At 40.1% G+C, this 18,997-nt stretch overlaps 1 protein-coding gene and 1 long non-coding RNA gene across 3 annotated transcripts in view; one reads left to right on the plus strand and one right to left on the minus strand.

The window, feature by feature from the left end:
- KLHL2 (kelch like family member 2) overlaps nucleotides 1-18,997 on the plus strand; it is a 97,498-nt gene that overhangs the window by 48,590 nt on the left and 29,911 nt on the right. Inside the window, exon 5 of the mRNA XM_072773835.1 lies at nucleotides 6,476-6,638. Coding sequence (XP_072629936.1) covers nucleotides 6,476-6,638 — 163 coding nt within the window. The remainder of the gene's footprint in view (nucleotides 1-6,475; nucleotides 6,639-18,997) is intronic.
- LOC140603191 (uncharacterized) overlaps nucleotides 6,963-18,997 on the minus strand; it is a 45,495-nt gene continuing 33,460 nt past the window's right edge. Inside the window, exon 4 of one of the 2 annotated variants that reach the window (XR_012006252.1) lies at nucleotides 6,963-7,251. This is a non-coding gene — a long non-coding RNA (uncharacterized lncRNA). Of the gene's footprint in view, nucleotides 7,252-15,137; nucleotides 17,205-18,997 lie in introns of those variants that run through there. The other variant, XR_012006247.1, reaches the window with a different exon arrangement.

Here is an 18,997-nt window from a genome sequence, read left to right on the forward strand (position 1 = left end):
GGTCTTACATTTCTTACATTTAAGTTTCTAATCCATTTTGAGTTGAATCTTGTGTACAGTTTGAGATGAGGGTCCAATTTCATTCTCCTACATCGCATCACTCTCCTTTGAATACAGTTTTTGTATCATCTCCATCCTATTTTTTCCCCTTCAATTATCTTCACTTTGGGTAGGTGGGTTTCTTTACCCTTGCTGAATTGAACAGTAAGATCAGATGCTCCAAATTCAGTGAATTAGAAATGCAAAGTAATTCCCTGTCTATAATCACCTCTCAGCTATTGCTTGCTATAGGTTAGAAATGGCCTTTTCCTGAAAGGCATATTCAGCAGAACAAATAAATTCCCTTTCGTTAGAGAGAAGAAAAAAAAAAAAAAGCTTACGTTTCATAATGAGAGTTTTTTGGTTTTTTTTTTTTTTTTTTTTTTTGATCCAACAACATATATAGCTTAAGTGTGGGAATAATTTCTTCCCTCTCCTCGTGCCCTTTGAAGAGTTGTTTCCCTGTTTGTTTTCAGGTCATTCCTGACACACAAGGTGCTTGCTCTGTATTTTATTTTTAAAAGATTTATTTATTTCAGAGAGAGAGAAAGGGAGTGAGGGCAGGGTAAGAGAATCTCAAGCTGACTCGCCACTGAGTGCAGAGCCTGATGCAGGATTCCATCCCACGGCCCTGAGATCACGCCTGAGCCGAAAGCAAGAGTTGGATATCTAACCGAATTAGCCACTCAGGTGCCCCCCTTGCTCTTTAAACGAATATGGATATAAAATGGCTGGGAAATTAATAAAAACTTGCTTTTTAGCCGTGCACTCACTGTAAAGTTAATAGTGACTGAGCTATTTTCATAGACATCTGGAAATCTTGTGTCTGGAGCAGTCAGACCCCTTGGTAGTCTTCTCTAATAAACACACTGCTAATGGCTGAGGATTTGAAAGACTCACTACATAAATTATTTCCCCCTATGGAGTAAATGCCCAAGCTGAAAATAAATTGCAGATCCTAATAGCCAAGCAGAAGGAGTGTACTTGTCTAAGCGAAACATCTTATGTGTAATTTGGCTTGTCAAACAAAGTGAAGTAGGATGAAAGCGTCTTACTTTAAAATGTGCAGCTGGTGTAAGAGTGTCACACGGGTGCTAATTGTTTGTCTCGGGTGCCTTCCATGTCTAATGTTCCACTTGTCTTCTCTAATCAGCGGTGGCTTCCCCCCTGCTTCTTTGTTCATTTCAGAAAACGTCTCCAAGGGTAAAATGTTTAGGGTTTTATTGTCTCCATATTTTGGAAATCAGCACATCTTGGTGAAAATACATTTTTCCTGTTTACCAAAATGATAGACTTGAAGTTGTTTATTTAATTACCCAGTCATATTCTTTTGCTTCATGTTTTTCTTAGCGCTTAAAGATACTGCTTTTCACAAGAAGAGTAATGTGTAGAGCCTGCGTAAAATTCTACAAAACGCTAGTTTGATGATCATAGGCCTTTGACACTCATGGTACTCAGAGGACAGGCCAAACCGAAGTAGTGTCTGGTGAGTGGTAGGTGATAATCACTGAAAAAACAGCTGCCTTTATCATTGCTATCTTGGCTAGGATTCCAAGGAGCCAGAAAAGCATTTAACTTTTCCTGGCTTTTCACCAGAACCATCTGAGGAGACTTAACGAAATGTATCTCAGAACTATCTGCTTGGGAGAAGAGAGGGGAAGCATTTAGCTCTCATCTTTCTTTGGACCGTTCTCCATCAGTCAGAGCTGGCCCCACAAGCGTCCTTTCAAACTCTGTGCTTCTAGATGGTGCAGGTGTGAGTCCCCAGTGCATTCCCCGGCTAGGAAGCCAGAGAGAGGTATGGTAGGAGGTGGGGGTGACGCACTGTTGAGTTACCTTTTCACGGAGGTGATCATAGTCTACTTGGACCTGGTTGCTGCCCTGGTGGCTTGAGCAAGAAATGGGGCTGAGAAGATTTGCATTAGGATATAAGTGTCCCATATAGACACGTTCTAGAAATAAGATTTTGTATTTCTGGGTCAAAGGACAGCCAAAATTGTATCTCTTTTAAAATACAAATACCCATGAGAGTACATTCAGGTTGATTCATTTACTATGCATCTAGATATTCTTCTAGTACCTGAGGCTACAATAGGGATAAGACTGATATGACACCCCCACCCCACCCCCCCACCCCGGTCCCAGGGCATGCATTCTTCTGCAGAGAGACAGGCAGGCCCGTGTGAAGCTGTTAGTGGTGAGCTGAGAGGGCCTGAGAGATCGTGGTGAGGACACCAGCTTGTGAGTGGAGAGCTCAGGGCTGGTAGAAGAGAACTCACGGGGAACGAGGACGAGGCTGCTGGAAGGAGAGGTGAGGCCTGGACCCCAAGACACACTGCCAGCTTTATGTCTTTCTTAGGCCTCGACATAATCGAGAGAAGTATTTCAGTTTCTGGAGTGTTGCCCTCCCTTGGCATATATACTCTGTGGGAATTAATCACTTTTCGATTCTTAGACTATATGATTAACGTTTGTATTATATAACAAACATAATTGCTTTCTCTTTGATGTTTTGGAATATCCTTTAGATCATAGAGTGCCTTAGGGTTATTTTCATCAATCTCAGCGTTGATGTGGAAAATGGAGCAAATGGAAATTTTCCGTTAGGTCATAACACTATGTGGCTGGAGGTTTATTGTGTCAATATGATTCCACTTCATGTAAGAAGCAGCACGATTCAACTGTACCTTTGCTCTAGGGAGCTCAGAAAAATTAGTTTTAAAGGCATAAATTTATTCTTCAGACCTCTTCATTACAATGCCCAAGATATTTTTGTGACCTAAATAGCAAATTAAGAAACCACTTCTTTACATTGGTAGGTGTTTTCCGCATTTGTTACTAATAGTAGAGTTTATCCACTCTGTAGAAAATATGCCATGGGGTTGTGATGGCCCTGGATTTAAAGCGCATGCTCCCTTTCCAGTGACACACAAAAGCCATAAGAACCAGAACGATATTGCATGTTGAAGGATTAGAGTACTAAATGTGAGCTCCCAAATCAGAGGTTTTCAAAGTTTAGTAATTTGTGTGTCACCTTCATATGATTTTACCGTATTCTCTACTGCTGACGCTATTAAATTTTTAGTGTTTTTCCCTATGTTGACTCAATTCTTGCTTTAAATAAGTGAACTTAAGAGTCATATATTATTGGAATAAATAGTAACTTGAAAAACCTACTCCTATTGACATAAGAATGTTCACGTGGGTGCCATCCAAAAGCATTATACTCACTGTAGTTAAGACTGCTCTCCTGCCAACTTGAACTGTCCCACACCAGGTGTGTGACCTTGGGCAAGTTACCCAGCTTCTCCAAGCTCTGTATTCATTTGCATATAATGGGGATAATGAGATATTATCGCCTGCCAATTGCTTAGCACAGTGCCTGATGTAGTAATTACTCAGTAAGTAGAAGCAATTGCAGGAATGTATTGTTGAAGTGATTGTCATCTTTATTACTCTTGCTGAAAAGAGAAGTATTGGATACTTAGAAATTGGACAAACACTTCCAGTCTGCACCTACAGAGAGGGCTCAAGGTAGAGGAAAGAATTGTAGACCGAAAGCTGGCAAAGTTGATCATATTCTTAGCTTTCTACTGACCAGCTGTACCACGTGGTCCCGTCTTTTGGCCTCTTCTAGGATTTGGTTTCTTTATCAGATGAATTAGAGGGTTTGATTTGATTTGATCCCAAGGCTCTTAGGTTGCCAATGGTTTGAGTGGTTCAGGTTGTGGGATATGGTTCATCTGAAATTAGGAGCACTTTTTATTTTGTCTTCTTTTTGCTGGCTATCTAATAAATAAAGTAATCTAGAAAGTTGATGTGCCCCTGGCTGCTTTCCTGTTTTCATCATGAGTAACTGATGGTCACCGTGGGTCATGTTAGTAAGCCTGGGCCAATTATTCATGGTTTTTGAAGCTGTGTGTAATTAATAATTATGAGCTATTGAAATTTAGTCCTAGTAAAATTACATCATAAAACTGAGGCATTTTTAAAGGATTTACAGACAGAAGGATATTATGAATAAACTTGTTTTATACATTTGACTAACACTTAAGGTGTATTTCGTACATATTATTTGCCAAGCATGGGACCATCATCATTGCCATCAATTAAAAATTACATGTGAATTTCTAGCTACATGGCCTACAATTGAAATGACTTTTCTGTCGCTGGCATACTTACTCTACGGTTCATGAATTTCAGTCTCCTTATAAGGTAGATCTGGGCTTGGTAGTGATGAAGTCGAAGGTGAGGAAGCAAAATAAAAGTTTTAAACGCCTGCTGTAGCTGCTCTTTTAGATAGATGTGTGTATAAGTGAGGATGTATATGTGTATGTTAGCATAGTCTGAATCAATCACTGTTTTTTTTTCGCTTAGGAATATATCTTAGAAACTGTCTCATTCATAGTTTCCTCATTGTTTTGAATGACTGCAGAGTATTCTATTGAATGGAGGGTACAAGCGTTTCATCAGTCTCCTTGCAGTGGACGTGTAGGCTTTTTCCTAACTTCCGCTGTTAACCCACAGTGGTGTTCAGTGAATGTCTTGTGCACGTGAGATTTTTGTGCATTTGTTAGTGTATGTGTACATTAAATTGCTGGGTTGGAGGATACATGCATTTGTAATTCTGATTGAAATGGGCAAATTGGGTTTCAAGAACATTGAGCCAGTATACACTCCTACCAACAGTGAATGAGTGAGCCCGTTTCTGCTCACTGATTTTTTTTCCCCCCAGGGCTCCTGTCTTTCTGGATTACCACCGGGTTCAATACTGCTTTCCCACACTGTATTGTCTCTGGGAAAATGCTGATAAGATGGGTGATCGTTACTATTTATGCAAATTTCACAGAGATTAAATCTTACACTGAAGACCACTTTCTTAACTATATGTGTTTGCTGAATTAAATGGCAGCACTGTTAAGCATCTTGGAATGTACTTTATGTTGCTTCAGAGCACAATTATACCAGCGTAGAAAAACCTCCAATTTGCAAATTATCAACAACTAAAGGTTTCCATGGAGATCATTCTCATAACATAATGAAACGCTCTATACATATTATTCAAAAGGTTTGGCTCTAAACAGCGTTATTTGCACTTTATTTTTCTTAAATTCAGAAGGAAAAGGTCGCTAGATACTGCTATATTTTTAGAGAAAACTAATATTAGTTGGTGAAGTTGCACTAAAATACATGAAATTATTCTCTTCAGTCCTTAATTCCTGACCATTTGATTGTGTACATGTGGGTTAACCCACATGCAGCCTCTAGATCTGGAAGGTAAAACTTCTTTGGTTCCTTTAAAAAAATAGACTAGATTGTGTTACAGAAAGACGTGAACACACTCTTTCTTTTCTGCATTTAAGATTTATTACATAGAGATAGAAAACTTATAAAAGGTATCCCAAACTACTGTTTTTTTTCTCTCTTTTTCTTTGGGCTACAGCTTGGCATATATGAGAGTCAATTCCTGAAGGAACTTAGGTTTTATTTATTTTTTTATGCTAATGTGATCTTTTCTAAAATTGACCATTGTTCTAATAGCTGAGGTTTATTTTTTTCTTTTGGCTTTTATAAAAGAGCAGCAGATGTTCAAGAACTTTTTCTTTTAAATGAAGTTTTCCTATTTAATTTGACTTTCAAATGCGGTACTTAACATAGCTTCACACTAATTCACTTACAAGAAAAAAATGTTTCCATTATTGACCTCTTTTGAAAAGCAGTTGTAGTATTGGATGTAGTGTTGATAGTGAAGATACTGGTTAAATCCTACAGAAAAACTTATAATTAATACAAAATCTCTTGGAGTTATTTGAATACAAATTAAAAAGTTAGTATTAGGTAATTGCATTTTGTGTTTTCCTTTTTAGCACATTTATTACATTTTAGAGAAAGTGCTTATACTGAGACTGTTGAATTTAAAATTGTACTCTCCTCTAAGGAAAGCAGTTTATTGTGTTATTCAGACAGTGGGAGAGCAAAATGAGGCTTTGCTGTGGTATGTATTACTTTGGGCTCAGGCCTTCCCCACAAATCACTGAAGCTCATGACTTCTTGAATTGAGGGTAAAAAAAGACCATTTCCACTGAACCATAGCACCCCCTAGCATGCTAATAATTTATGTTTTTAAATTCAAAGGTACATTTTGTTTGTGCTTATAAAAAAGAACCATTAACCTAATATGACCTGGGTATTTCTTAGGTTCAAAGACCAAGACAGGATCTTTGACAGATACTCTGTAGAAATCTTGGGGAATGTGGGGCATCACCCTTTTTGCAAATGTTGCGTTCCTTTCTATGGAGCGTTTGGATCTGTGGACTATTTGGGTCTGGATGCAGATCACAAGTTATGGCTGCATGTATTGTGATCTGTAGAGGAGTGCTAAATAGTGAGTGTTCCCCCATCCACCTGCCTAACTGGACTTAATTGCATGTTGCAGGTACTTCTCCCCGCAGCTGGTCTGTTACAGTTACAGGATGTGAAGAAGACTTGCTGTGAATTTTTGGAATCTCAGCTTCACCCTGTCAACTGCTTAGGAATTCGGGCTTTTGCTGATATGCATGCATGCACAGACCTCCTGAACAAAGCCAACACCTATGCAGGCAAGTGGAATAGACTTTGGCTGACTTTGAGACGGAGGAGTCTAGAACTCCTGAGTTCTGATGTAATTCTGTAGTGATTTCTGGAAAGTTCTATCATGTTTCTGGATCTGGACTTTATAAAAATACATTTAAAAACTTATAATGTGTCACTACCTAACTGAAGCATGTTTATAAAATTCTGAACTTAAAAAGAACCCTAGAAATTGGTATTGGGCCTAAAGAATAGAATAGCTAGTTTTATGCGAGTACTGCATCCCCATGTCTTTATCTTTCAAATCATCAAATTAACAGACATATGAGGAAATGTTTGCATATGAAATTAAGTCGTTTTATCCCTGTAGCTGTGTACACCCTTTTCTTGAAGCCACAGTTTTGTGGCTTAAAAATTTTCAAGGCGATGAAGTCTAGTTGCCTTTGGGCAGAGTGGAAAAGTAGATCCAGAATATAGGCGTCTTTCTTCTTTGACACTAGTTCCCAGGGCCTCCCGTGGCAGAGGGCAGCCCATTGCTGTTACCAAGGAAGCCATCACTCTGGTTGCTGTATAGGACCCTCTGATCTCCCATCTATCTCTCCAGTCCAGGCGGAGAGTTGCTTGTTAAACTTTTGAATGTAGCTGAAGTACAAAAAAGTAACCCTTAATTTATTTGGTCTGAGTTTATAAGCATTTAAAAAATACATATTAAAAATGATTATTAGGAAATTTCTAATTTTTTAACCATCTTTGGGAAGATAAACCTGGTGGAAGTTATAACCCACCATCTCTTCCTGTATTTGTGAGCCCCAGTAAGAACAGTTATTATAGAACCTACCATGACCACTGCCCCTTAATATGCATTAGAACCTCAACTTCCTCCAGCCTTCAAGTGCAAGAGCCCCTTGTCTCAGGTCCGCTTCACGGTGCTTGCTCGGACGAGTAGGGGACACTGTGGCACGTAGACCTGGATAAGGGTGTACGCATGTGTGCACATGTATGTATACATGTGCATGCACAAAGCATTGAAGAGGAATGATGCTAGAATCTCTATGGTATTTGCCAAAGAAATAATGGTAAGGTGTTAGAGAAAAAGAAAACTCACAGTGCTGTGGTGAGACATAGTGGGTCCAGGAAATTTGAACTTTATAGATTTCTTTGGGGTGGCCTTGTTGGCCTGACTACCTTTTATAAAATTCTTTCAGTGGGAAAATGTGATCTGAATTTCAGAAAGCTTGTTTACAGATGAACTTTCAGCACACAACTCTTCTGTAAGTTGGGGAATGCCTATAATATGTAATGATATTCATGTAATCCTTTTGAGTAGGATGAGGCATTTTAAGAAAAACCCAAGACAAATTTGGATTCACCGATGTGTTCCAGTGTTCTTCAGCTGTTCTTCAACTAAATAGAAAATTTTCTCTCTAAATCTGCAAGATCCATTCACTCTAGACATAACGTGCCCATTATAAGTGATTTCTATTGGGAAAATGAAGGAGGCTTGTATATTTTTTTTGATAATTTTTTTGTTCATGAAACAATCACTGTTTAACATATCTTTCCTGGGCAGCTAGTTGTCTCACATGACTTGATACACATTACTGACTTTAAAGAGATAGGGAAAGGGACTGGGGACAGAATGAGTAAACAGGATTCATGCAAAAGATGTCCACACATAATTCACATGATGTACTGGAACTCTTGGTTCTGCTTCTCTCAGAACCAACTTATGTGCCGTGTGTTTAGGAGATTTTTATCACATTTAATTATTTCTTTCTGTTATTTAAAATCTTAAATGTATTGTAGCACACTACAGAATGTGAAGAGTTATCCACCAGAATTTAAACCCCTCTGTGTCTTAGTTTGTAGAGTCCTTCATAGTTATGCAAAGAATTTTTTGTGGACAGTTTATGTCCTTTTCAACAAAATTATAAAGAAAAATTAATTCTTAATTTTAAAAAAAATATTTATTTGAGAGAGAGAGAGTGTGCAGGATTGGGGAGGGGCAGTGGGAGAAGGAGAAAAGCAGGCTCCCCACTAAGCACAGAACACTATTCGGGGCTCGATACCATGACCCATGAGATCATGACCTGAGTTGCAAACCAAGAAAGAGTTGGATGCTCAACTGACTGAGCCAGCCGGATACTCTTAATTCTTACTGTTTAATGCACTATATTTTATTGTGTGTATTTATTTCTAAAGATTTATTTTAGAGAAAGAGAGAGGGGAGAGGGGCAGAGGGAGAAGGAGAGAGAATTTCAAGCAGATGCTGCTGAGTGTGGAGCCCAACACTCGGGGCTGAATCTCATGACTCTGAGATCATGACCGGAGTCGAGACCAAGAGTCAGACGCTTACCTGACTAAGCGCCCCCATCAAAGCCTAGTCTTAAAGGATATACTGCTTTTATACCACGCTTTTGAATCTTACATTTGCTCGAGTTTATAAGTAACATTTAACGACATCTTTTATTATGAAAAATTGCAACACGTGAAAATAGCACAGTACTCATCATCAAACATTAAGAGTTGTCAATTCAAAAAAAAAAAAAGAGTTGTCAATTCATGGAAAGTCTTGTTTCAACTGTATACCCCTCTGTTATTAACTGTCCCCTTCCTCTGTTATTATTTTTTACATGTAAACTTTTTAATGAAATCTGAGCGGCAAGTCTACATCTTGATGAATTTTTGCATCCTCTTGTGTTATTTGACACAATTCTGTCATTATTTCATCTATTTCATTCTTATAATTTATTTTTTTAAAAGATTTTATTTATTTGAGAGAGAGAGAGCATGAGCTCTGGGGAGGAGCAGAAGAGAGAAAGAAGCAGACTCCTCGCTGAGCAGGAAGCCCTACTTGGGGCTGGATCCCAGGACTCCAGAGATCATGACCTGAGTGAGCTAAGGGCAGACCCTCAATCGACTGAGCCACCCAGGTGCCCCATCCTTATAATTTTAGAGAAATAAAATCCCAGTGACCAACTTCACATAGAGAATCTATTTCCATATACTTTGATACATTAATAACAAACTTTCTAACGTAAATAATTCAGAATAATACTAAAAAACAGTTCTTTCTAGTGAAAATATCTGGTTGTTTATATTTTAAGCAAATAGGAGGTGGGGAGGTAAGGAGTCCGCTCAGAAAGAGAACTGTTTGTTTTCCTGGTGTGAACAAATAATTGTTTTTTAGCCCTTCCTCCCTTCCTTTCTTTTTACAATTCAAGCACTTTGTGCATCCAGAAGATCTACTCAAACTCCTAAATTACTTTCAAATTCAAATCACAGAGTGCCTGTAAGTATCTGAGAGAGTGAAGCGGGACAGTGGCATTTGAGAAAGTTAACACCTTTTTTTATTTTTCCGTCCTAGATGGTGGGCTGAATAGGGCCTGTGACAGGTAAGAAAGAAAGAGAGAAAGGAAGGAATACAGAGCAATAGAAGGGGTTCATACAGACAGACAGACAGACAGACAGACATGGAAAGAAGGAAGGAGAGAAGGGAGCCGACAGAGACAAAGGATGGGGAAGGAAAGAGGGCTCGCTTCACCTCAGGGTACTTTCGGATCCCAAGCATCCCTGTACTTCAGAGGCTGGAGCACTCCTGTCCTTTGGAAACTCACAGAGATTCTGGACATAAGATCTGCTCCATTGGTTTCTCCTGCAGAGTGGAAATGAGTTCTCTGGTGTTAATTAGAATAAATTAAATTGTACAGGTGTGATGAAAGAATTAAGGTGTTCCATGGAAATCTCTTCTATGAACTCATGCTTATTTTTCATAATATCATATTTAAAAAAAAAAGATTTTATTTATTCATTCATTAGAGACACAGAGAGAGAGAGAGAGAGAGAGACAGAGACCCAGGCAGAGGGAGAAGCAGGCTCCATGAGGGGAGCCCGACGCAGGACTTGATCCCAGGACTCCAGGATCACGCCCTGGGCTGAAGGCGGCGCTAAATCGCTGAACCACCCGGGCTGCCCTAATATCACATTTCTAAAGAAAGTAAAAATGTGAGAAACTAGTGGGCAGGGTAGAAAGTCTGAGCAGGGAGGGTGTAAATCCTTGCTGCTTGCCCTGCTACACTCCGTGGCTTCAGCAGCTGATGCTGGCGGTCACAGCCTGCCACGCTGGCCCACGCCGGCCCACGCCGCTTCACCGGGGCATGTAGCGATATGTTCTCCAAATGGGAGGCAGTTGAGGGTGACAGACCAGCCAGGTTAAATGATCTGCGTGTTGAGGCATGGGGTTCTGGACTGATCAGCCTTTGTAATGCTCTTGAATGAGTATTTTCTTAGCTAAAAAGCTATATGAGATTATTTTTGCTTCATGCCTACAAAAGAAAAATTTCACACCTAATTCCAAGTTGTATAGACTTGTTTGGCTAATGCTGGCTCGTGGGTGCTTTTACTTCCCATGTGTTTTGAGTGGTGCCCGTATTTTAACAGTTTCCCAAATCACAAATACCTTTGTTTTTGGCATTTTCTCCAGGATAAAAATATAGAGGAGATAAAAACTGAACCTACTAGTTTCAATGCATTTTAATAGTCCCAGACTGTTCTGGAAGTTAGATTTTAATTTTAACTTGAAATAAGAATTTTATTTAGCCTTCTGTGGTGACGAAAGTTGCCGGTTGTAGAACTGTAAGTATTTCAAACAGATGTAAGGAAACAATAGATTTAGATTTTTCATCATTCCTTCATCTCACCTCTCCCCACACTAAAATTTTGCGAAGCTACTTGCATCAGTTCTTAGTGATCTCTGGGGAGATTTGCAGTACGATTTTCAAGCCAGTGTTCCAGCTGAAATTCTGGGATCGGCGAACACTCCACGTTCCTCAGGACAAGAAAACCTGCAAAGAAGTCTTCTCCAGTCACTGACATACTTTGAGTTTCTTTTTCGCCCTCCTCTTGCTCTTAACCCTGTTGTCTGTTTGCATCTTGGCCTGCGTGGCCCTCCTTATAGCCTTTCCACAATCCTGGCACAATGACCATTTTTATATGCCCAGCTGTTTTCACGTTTCACGTGAGTCCCCTCTCCCTAGGTCTTAAGTGAAATGTTGCTTTCCCCTGACACCTGTGTGTCGGGGGCAAACTCCCTCAGGGGCCTACTCCCCCAACCCACTGGGAAGGCGGGTAAAGGGGTATGGTTCAGATGGTCATTCCGTCCCTGTCACCATCCTTGGCTCTACGCCGACTGGCTGGCGGCCTGCAGCCTGTTTTCTCTCCAGGCCTCCACGTCTTCTTGTGTCTTCAACACCTAGATTGCCTCTTCCCTCTCTTCTTCCTTTCTTCTGCCGTCAGCAATCTCAGAATCTATACTCTTGGCTTCCTTGAGACTTCCTGCTGAAACTTGCTTGTGACCACCATCGTTCCTCCATACACCCACCTGCCACCTTGGAACGCAGTTCCAGGGCGTGTTGAACCTTGTTGGTATTTAGAACACCTGGTTGGTGTTTGAAACAGCTTTGTGCTGACATCTTCCTGCCTCCTCATGCTCTTGTGTTACTTCATAAATCTGCTCTCTGATGCCAGTTACCCAGCAATCTCTTGGCCGTTCAGCTAGTCTCAATGGTCTGTCCTTTCAGAGCCTCCCTGTTTATGTGCCTGCCTTTACCCCGGCCGCTGTGGGTGGTAAGAGTCTCAGCGCGATTTAACCCCCACTTACAAGGAGTTTATAAGCCAATAATATTCCACTTACACTCAGATTCACTGTGTCTAGATTATGCCTTATTCTCTGTAAAAGTAGTTCCCATAACATTTTATTTATTTATTTATTTTTGCAATCAGTCTGCTTCAATCATTTGCCCATCATTCTGTAACTTATTGGGCCAGGAATCACTGCCTCGGGTGAACATCTGTCAAATTAAGCCATGATTTTGAAAGCTGCCCTTTTGAAATAACCTTGTGTTGAGAAAGTGGTTTTAATAGTAGTATTACTGGCCTTCACTGTGTGATATGCATGCTAACGAATAGGTGCTGATTATCTGAGGATCTGTTGAAATGTTAATCTACTGATCCAGAAGATTCTTCCTTTGGAGAACTGTGAAAGCATTTGATGTACAGCAGTTCTTGATGAATCCATGCGGACTTAATTGATGCTTCTTGCAGGAATTAATCATTTTTACATTTTTACATTCATTATAGTTCTCATTTGTGTCCTAGTCAGCGACATGCAATCTCTCCACTCTGCTTTGGGTTGATAGTTTTTCTCATTCAGATGACTTAGCTGTTTCTAGGTTTCACCAAAACTGTCTGTTAATGGAGCTGCTGGAGATATATATGTAATTTTTTTCCCCTAGAGATTAGTAGTATTCAAAATGAAAGAATCACAGAGTATTTGCACTTGTAGGGACCATAGCGGTTATCTAGTCTAAAACTTATTTTATTAATTAGGTTACTGAAAACCAGGGAGATTTTTATTTTCCCAAAAACACTCTGTCTCTCAGGGATGAGCTGTTTGTGGGTCTAAAGTGCTGTTGTTATCCAGGTACTTACCCTCATTTCTCAGATGGAATTCCGTACTACATGGAATATAGAGGAATTATAGGAATCTTCGTGGCACTTAATTTTGATCAAAAAGGTATTGGGTGTTGAGAATCAAACAAAAAGGGTACTTTGTAGCTTATCACTAGGTGCAAAACTGAAAAGGCAAAACTTTAGACTTTTATTATTGATTCCATTGGACTTAATTTAGGATGAGGGACCAGAGCTAATGAGCCCAGTAGACCTGGTGTGACCAATCCTTAGGAAAAAAAGGAGAGACAGTCCTTTCATTTCTTGATAATCTTATTTTAGTTGCAGAAGGGAAGCAAACAGGAAAGCTCATCTGTCCTAGAGAGTGAAGAGAATCCTTATATATAGGGAAGAATATATGTGTACATCATATAGGTTCAATATATGTGTAATATATTAACGTATATTGTCACAATGAAAGTGTTTAGGGACGCCTGGGTGGCTCAGCGTTTGAGCACCTGCCTTTGGCTCAGGGCGTGATCCTGGGATTCAAGATCGAGTCCCACATGGGTCTCCCCATGAGAAGCCTGCCCCTCCCTCTGCCTGTGTCTCTGCCTCTCTTTGTGTGTCTCTCATGAATAAATAGATCTTTTTAAAATATACATATATGTGGGGATCCCTGGGTGGCGCAGCGGTTTGGCGCCTGCCTTTGGCCCAGGGCGCGATCCTGGAGATCCGGGATCGAATCCCACGTCAGGCTCCCGGTGCATGGAGCCTGCTTCTCCCTCTGCCTGTGTCTCTGCCTCTCTCTCTCTCTCACTGTGTGCCTATCATGAATAAATAAAAAAAAAATTAAAAAAAATATACATATATATATTTAATATGTATTGCACATTCATGATATAGTCTCTACTACTGGGAATTATGCCCTACTTCAGTTATGGGATTTGTTCAGAGAAAAGGAACTGATTATTGAATGCCAGCATAACCCGGTTAGCTTTGCTCAGCAGCAGTGGTAACCTAGTAAGGGCAAGTTACTGAAGTCACAGTGAAAACTCTGTGCCGTAAACAGAATAATCTGTCAACGTGCGAATGAAAGGATTGGAAACCATAGTTGAGGTTATTAACAGAGAGCCAAGGTAATGAAGGTAGAGAGGAGGTGATTGAAGCCAGACTGGGGATATGAGAAGTAACCCCGAGTATGAGTAGAGGAAACAGACTGAACTCTGACATGATCTGCTCTTTAGCATTACATTTTGAGTAAATATGTTGTAAGTGCATTTGGTGTGTGTGTGTGTTGTTTTTGTTTAAAGTTTTTTTTTTTTTTTTTTTTAATTCAATTCATGAGAGACACACAGAGAGAGAAGCAGAGACACAGGCAGAGGGAGAAGCAGGCTCCATGCGGGGAGCCTGATGTGGGACTCGATCCTGGGACCCCAGGATCACGCCCTGGGCTGAAGGCAGGCACTAAACCGCTGAGCCACTCGGGGATCCCCTGGTGTGTGTTTTTACTGCCAGTGTGCAGTAGCTGTTAATTTGTTCTGTACCTTCCTGAGGTGCAGTAAACTGAATAGGAAATCACTCAGTGAAAAGGAAGAATTTCTTATCTTGGCTTTGTGACAGGTATCAGGCTTGTATTAGTCAAACCAGTCCAAAGATGTTAGAGTCTTAGCTGATAGTGTACTCAAGAACAATATCGTAACTGTGTCTAGAAAGATGTGATTATCTCATTCTGTTCTTCCTGGGTCAGACTAGATCTGTGAAATCGAGTTCATTTTCAGGTTACGTGTTTTGAGAGAGACTGACACATGGAAGCCCTGAATTTGGAGATAGGATGATGGTGAAGACATGAAACGAAATTATACAAGGAATGGTCAGAAGACTTAGGAATTTATAAACCATAGGAAGAAAATTTAGGAGAATACAAAGCTCTGTAAAAGTTTGAAGGAACTTCATGCATGGAGAGAGGTTAATCTGGGCAGAGGTGGCATCAGTGTTACAAAATAAGAGGGAGGAAGGTTTTAGTACAACATAAAGCAGAACTTCCACTTATAGTAAGTGTTCAGGAATGGTGTGACTGCCTTGCTGCCTGTTGATGTGCACAAAATGTACCAGATACCCATTGAATATGAAAATTTTAGAAGTTACTCTGACATAAAAGCTGTGTCAGGGGACCTTTCAGATCCCTTATACCACTAAATCTTATGATTTCCTCTGGCATTACAGAAAAAAAATCCACAGGATTTGTGAAAGAATTTATTTTAGGGTTTAAGGAGAGGAAGGAATGTAGGAGGGGGAAAAGGGGAGTTCTATAATGAGTATGGAGTTTCGCATTTGCAAGATGAAGTAGTTCTGGAGGTTGCTTTCACAGCAATGTGAGTTTGCTTAAAACTTCTGAACTGTATACTTAAAAAAGGTAAAGATGGTAAATTTTATGTTATGTGTTTTACCGCAATAAACAAGGAGAGGAAAGGGAATAAGGAATTGACTGAGGTTTCACTTAGCCTTGGAATGTGGATACTAGAGCCATTAAGACACCAAAGGACAGGAGGGCAAGCAGGTGTCCAGAGAAAGGTACTAACACTCTTTGAGGTGTAGGTGGGTCTCAGTCTTGATTGCTTGAAGGAGAATGAGCAGTGGAGTACACTATCAATTTTAGAAGTTCTCCAACTGGGCAAGTTTATTAGCAGTAGGCAAAGACAGCAGGCCATTGGAAGACCTTGATTTATTTTGAGGAGATAATCGGACTCAGCCAGATAATCTTTGCCAAGCATGCAGGCAAGGAGTGGGAAAATTCACAATGAAGAAAAATTCAGATAGTAGAGCCAAGGTAAGTGGCCTAAAGTGGTGAATCATGTGAAGGTTTTAAAGGACTGCTTGTATGTGTTGCTGGGTGTGTGGTTGCGGGTGGCTCTGTCTGTTTGAAAGAGCCATGGTGGTTAACCAGGTCATGTGGAGACTAAGAGCTGAAGATTCATATATTGAGATTTGGGAGAGAGGTTGAATCTGGGAGCATCCATACGGGGTGCTAGTTAAATATAACTGGGGACACACAAATGGGATAGAATGCTTCAGGGAGAACAAGCAGAAAATGAAAAGAGGGCTCAGGGCAGGCAGGACCATAGATAATGCCCAATTTTAGAGAGCTAATGGAGACAGACTGGTTAAAAAGATTATAGGGGTGCCTCCCTGGTTCAGTTGGTACAGCCTGTACTCTTGATCTCGGGGTTGTAAGTCTGAGCCCCACTTTGGGTGTAAAGATTACTTAAAAAACATAAAAGCTTAAAAAATAAAGTTTAGAAAAAAGTATTCTAGAATCCAAACTGGGAGAGACTGCAACACTATGCAGGGCTTAAGACGTTTTAATCCCAAGAAAAGGACTTCCAAAGAACAAAACAGGGGAAGGGTGGGCCAGAGGCTGTGTTGCAACAGATAAATATGTGATGTGCATCAAAATGCAGAGGCTTCTGTATTAAGATCTGCCCTAAAGAGGTTTGGTATGAAGGCCAGCAGCGTAGGGCAGTGGCCTAAGCCAGGGAGGGTAAACCATTTTTTTTTTTTCTTACTTAGGACAGCATTTGTCCACTGAACTCAAAACAATAAAATGAATTGATTGTCTATAGCAACACTTTTCTTTCTAATTGGGGAAATATTTGTTTTTAATCATGGCAGCATAAGACATTCCTCATTTTTGCCCCACCATCTCCAACAAGTTTGTGTGTGTGAGTGAGCACCCAGATTCCCCAGCTGTGTAAATGCTGCTGAAAGTGACCATTTCTTTCTGGCCCTATTCAGAGTACTAAATCTGGAGATCCAGACTAGGAGGCAGAAAGTCTGGGAAAGTGGTACATAGCACTTTCTGAGGACATACATGGGACATAGTTCCTACTAACTGTGTGGTAGATTTCCATCAAGAAGCCTGCCCAGTAGCTGCTGGGAAAGCCTCTCTCTTGGATCCTCTCAGTAGGCCTATGGGCACCTCCATCCCCTGTGTGCTGTGCCCCCCACCCTCACAGTGTGGCCAGTTTTCTGTTTCTGCTTTTGTAGGAAGTGGCAAGAGTGAGTTTTGGAAGATGACAAATAAGCACGTGCAGCAGGTCCAAATCCGTGGGCCAGGGAGAGGCCACAAACTTCAGCTGTAGCACCACCTTTGAGAAAACAAAAGAGAGGCTGTCAGCACTCACCTTGGTGTGTTGCAGGATAAAGACTGGCATACAAGCTTAAGATTTCTTCTACAGAAGGGAATAAGAAGCTTAGAGCAGATGTATCCATAGAAAATTTAAGAAATCCTCAGAATCTCGAGCAGGGCTGAAAGAAGGTATTACTTCCCTGAAGACAGTAAAGACTGAAGGAGATGACTGCTGCTTCAAATGCAGAGACAGCAGCACACAACTCCAAGAAACAAGAAAAATCAAGGTAACTTGGCACCACTAAAAGATCACAGTAATTTTCCCATAACCAAACCCCAAAACATCAAGATGCGCTTAAGTTTCCTGATACAGAATTCAAAATAGCTATTTTAAGAAAACTCAATGAGCTACAAGAAAACACCAATAATTTGGTGATTTCAGGAAGACAATACATGAATAAAATGAGAAGTTTAACACAGAGAAATCATAGGAAAGAACCAAACAAATTTTGGAGCTGAAAAATCCAATGAAAGAAATGAAAAATGCAGTGGAGAGGATTAACAACAGACTTGATCAAGCAGAAGAAAGAATCAGGCAGGTTGAAGACAGGAAGTTTAGAACTGTCTGAAGAGAACAGGAGAAAAAAGAATGAAAAAGAGTGAAGGAAAGCTTTGTGATCTAGGAGGTACCATCAAAAGAGGACCAACTGGTGAATTACTGGAGTTCTAGAAGAAGAAAGGAAGAAGGGGACAGAAAGCTTATTTAAAAAGATAAGAGCTGAGAACTACCCAGTCTGGGTGAAGATTTGGATATCTACGGTCATGAAGCTTGTATAGGCCACTAAACAAAATCAACTTAAAAGAAATTTTCTCTAAGACACATTATAATAAAACAGTAAAAAATCTAAGACAAAGAGATAATCTTAGAAGCAACAAGAGAGGGGAGAAAAGCTTGTAACTTAGAAGGGAGCTCCCATAAGGCTATCCGGGAGATTTCTCAGCAGAAATCTTACAGGCTAAGATATATCTCGTGGGATTCAAGGTGCCGAGAGAGAGAGAGAGAGAGAGAGAGAGACCCGCCAACCAAGAATACTTAATTTAACAAAGCTGTCCTTCAGAAATAAAGGAGAGATACTTTCTCAGACAAAAAAAGCTAAGGGAATTCATCATCACTAGACCTGCCTTAGAAATGCTAAGAGGAGTTCTTCTGGCTGAAATGAAATGATGCTAATTTTTAGTAATGAAATATAGTTTTCATATGAAAATATTCAACAGATTGGTAAAGACAAGTATATAGTCATATTAAGAATACCCTAGAGGCACCTGAGTGGCTCAATTGGTTAAGCATCTGACTCTTGGTTTGGGCTCAGGTCATGATCTCAGGGTCATGAGATCAAGCCCTGCGTTGGGCTCCACACTCAGTAGGGAGTTTGTTTCCTCCTCACCCCTTCCCTCTCCTTCTACCCCCCACTCAAATGCATACTCTTGCACACTCTTTCTTTCTGAGTAAATAAATACATATTTACATATGTACATACATAGAATACTCATACTGTAATATGGTGTTGTGTTAACACTAGCATAAGATTAAAGGACAATAGTAAAAATAACTATAGCTACAATAATTTGTTAGTGAATACACAATATAAAAAGAGAGGCTTTTGGAGACTCAAAGATCATAAAAAGATCATAAAAAGGCGAATTATGACCTCAAAACCATAAACTGTTGGAGTAGAAGGTAGAGTTTTTGTATGAGATTAAACTTTAATACTTATCAATGTAAAATAGACTGTTATATCTATGAGAAGTTTT

The sequence above is a fragment of the Canis lupus genome, chromosome 13 (assembly GCF_048164855.1).
Source record: "Canis lupus baileyi chromosome 13, mCanLup2.hap1, whole genome shotgun sequence".
Lineage (NCBI taxonomy): Eukaryota > Metazoa > Chordata > Mammalia > Carnivora > Canidae > Canis > Canis lupus.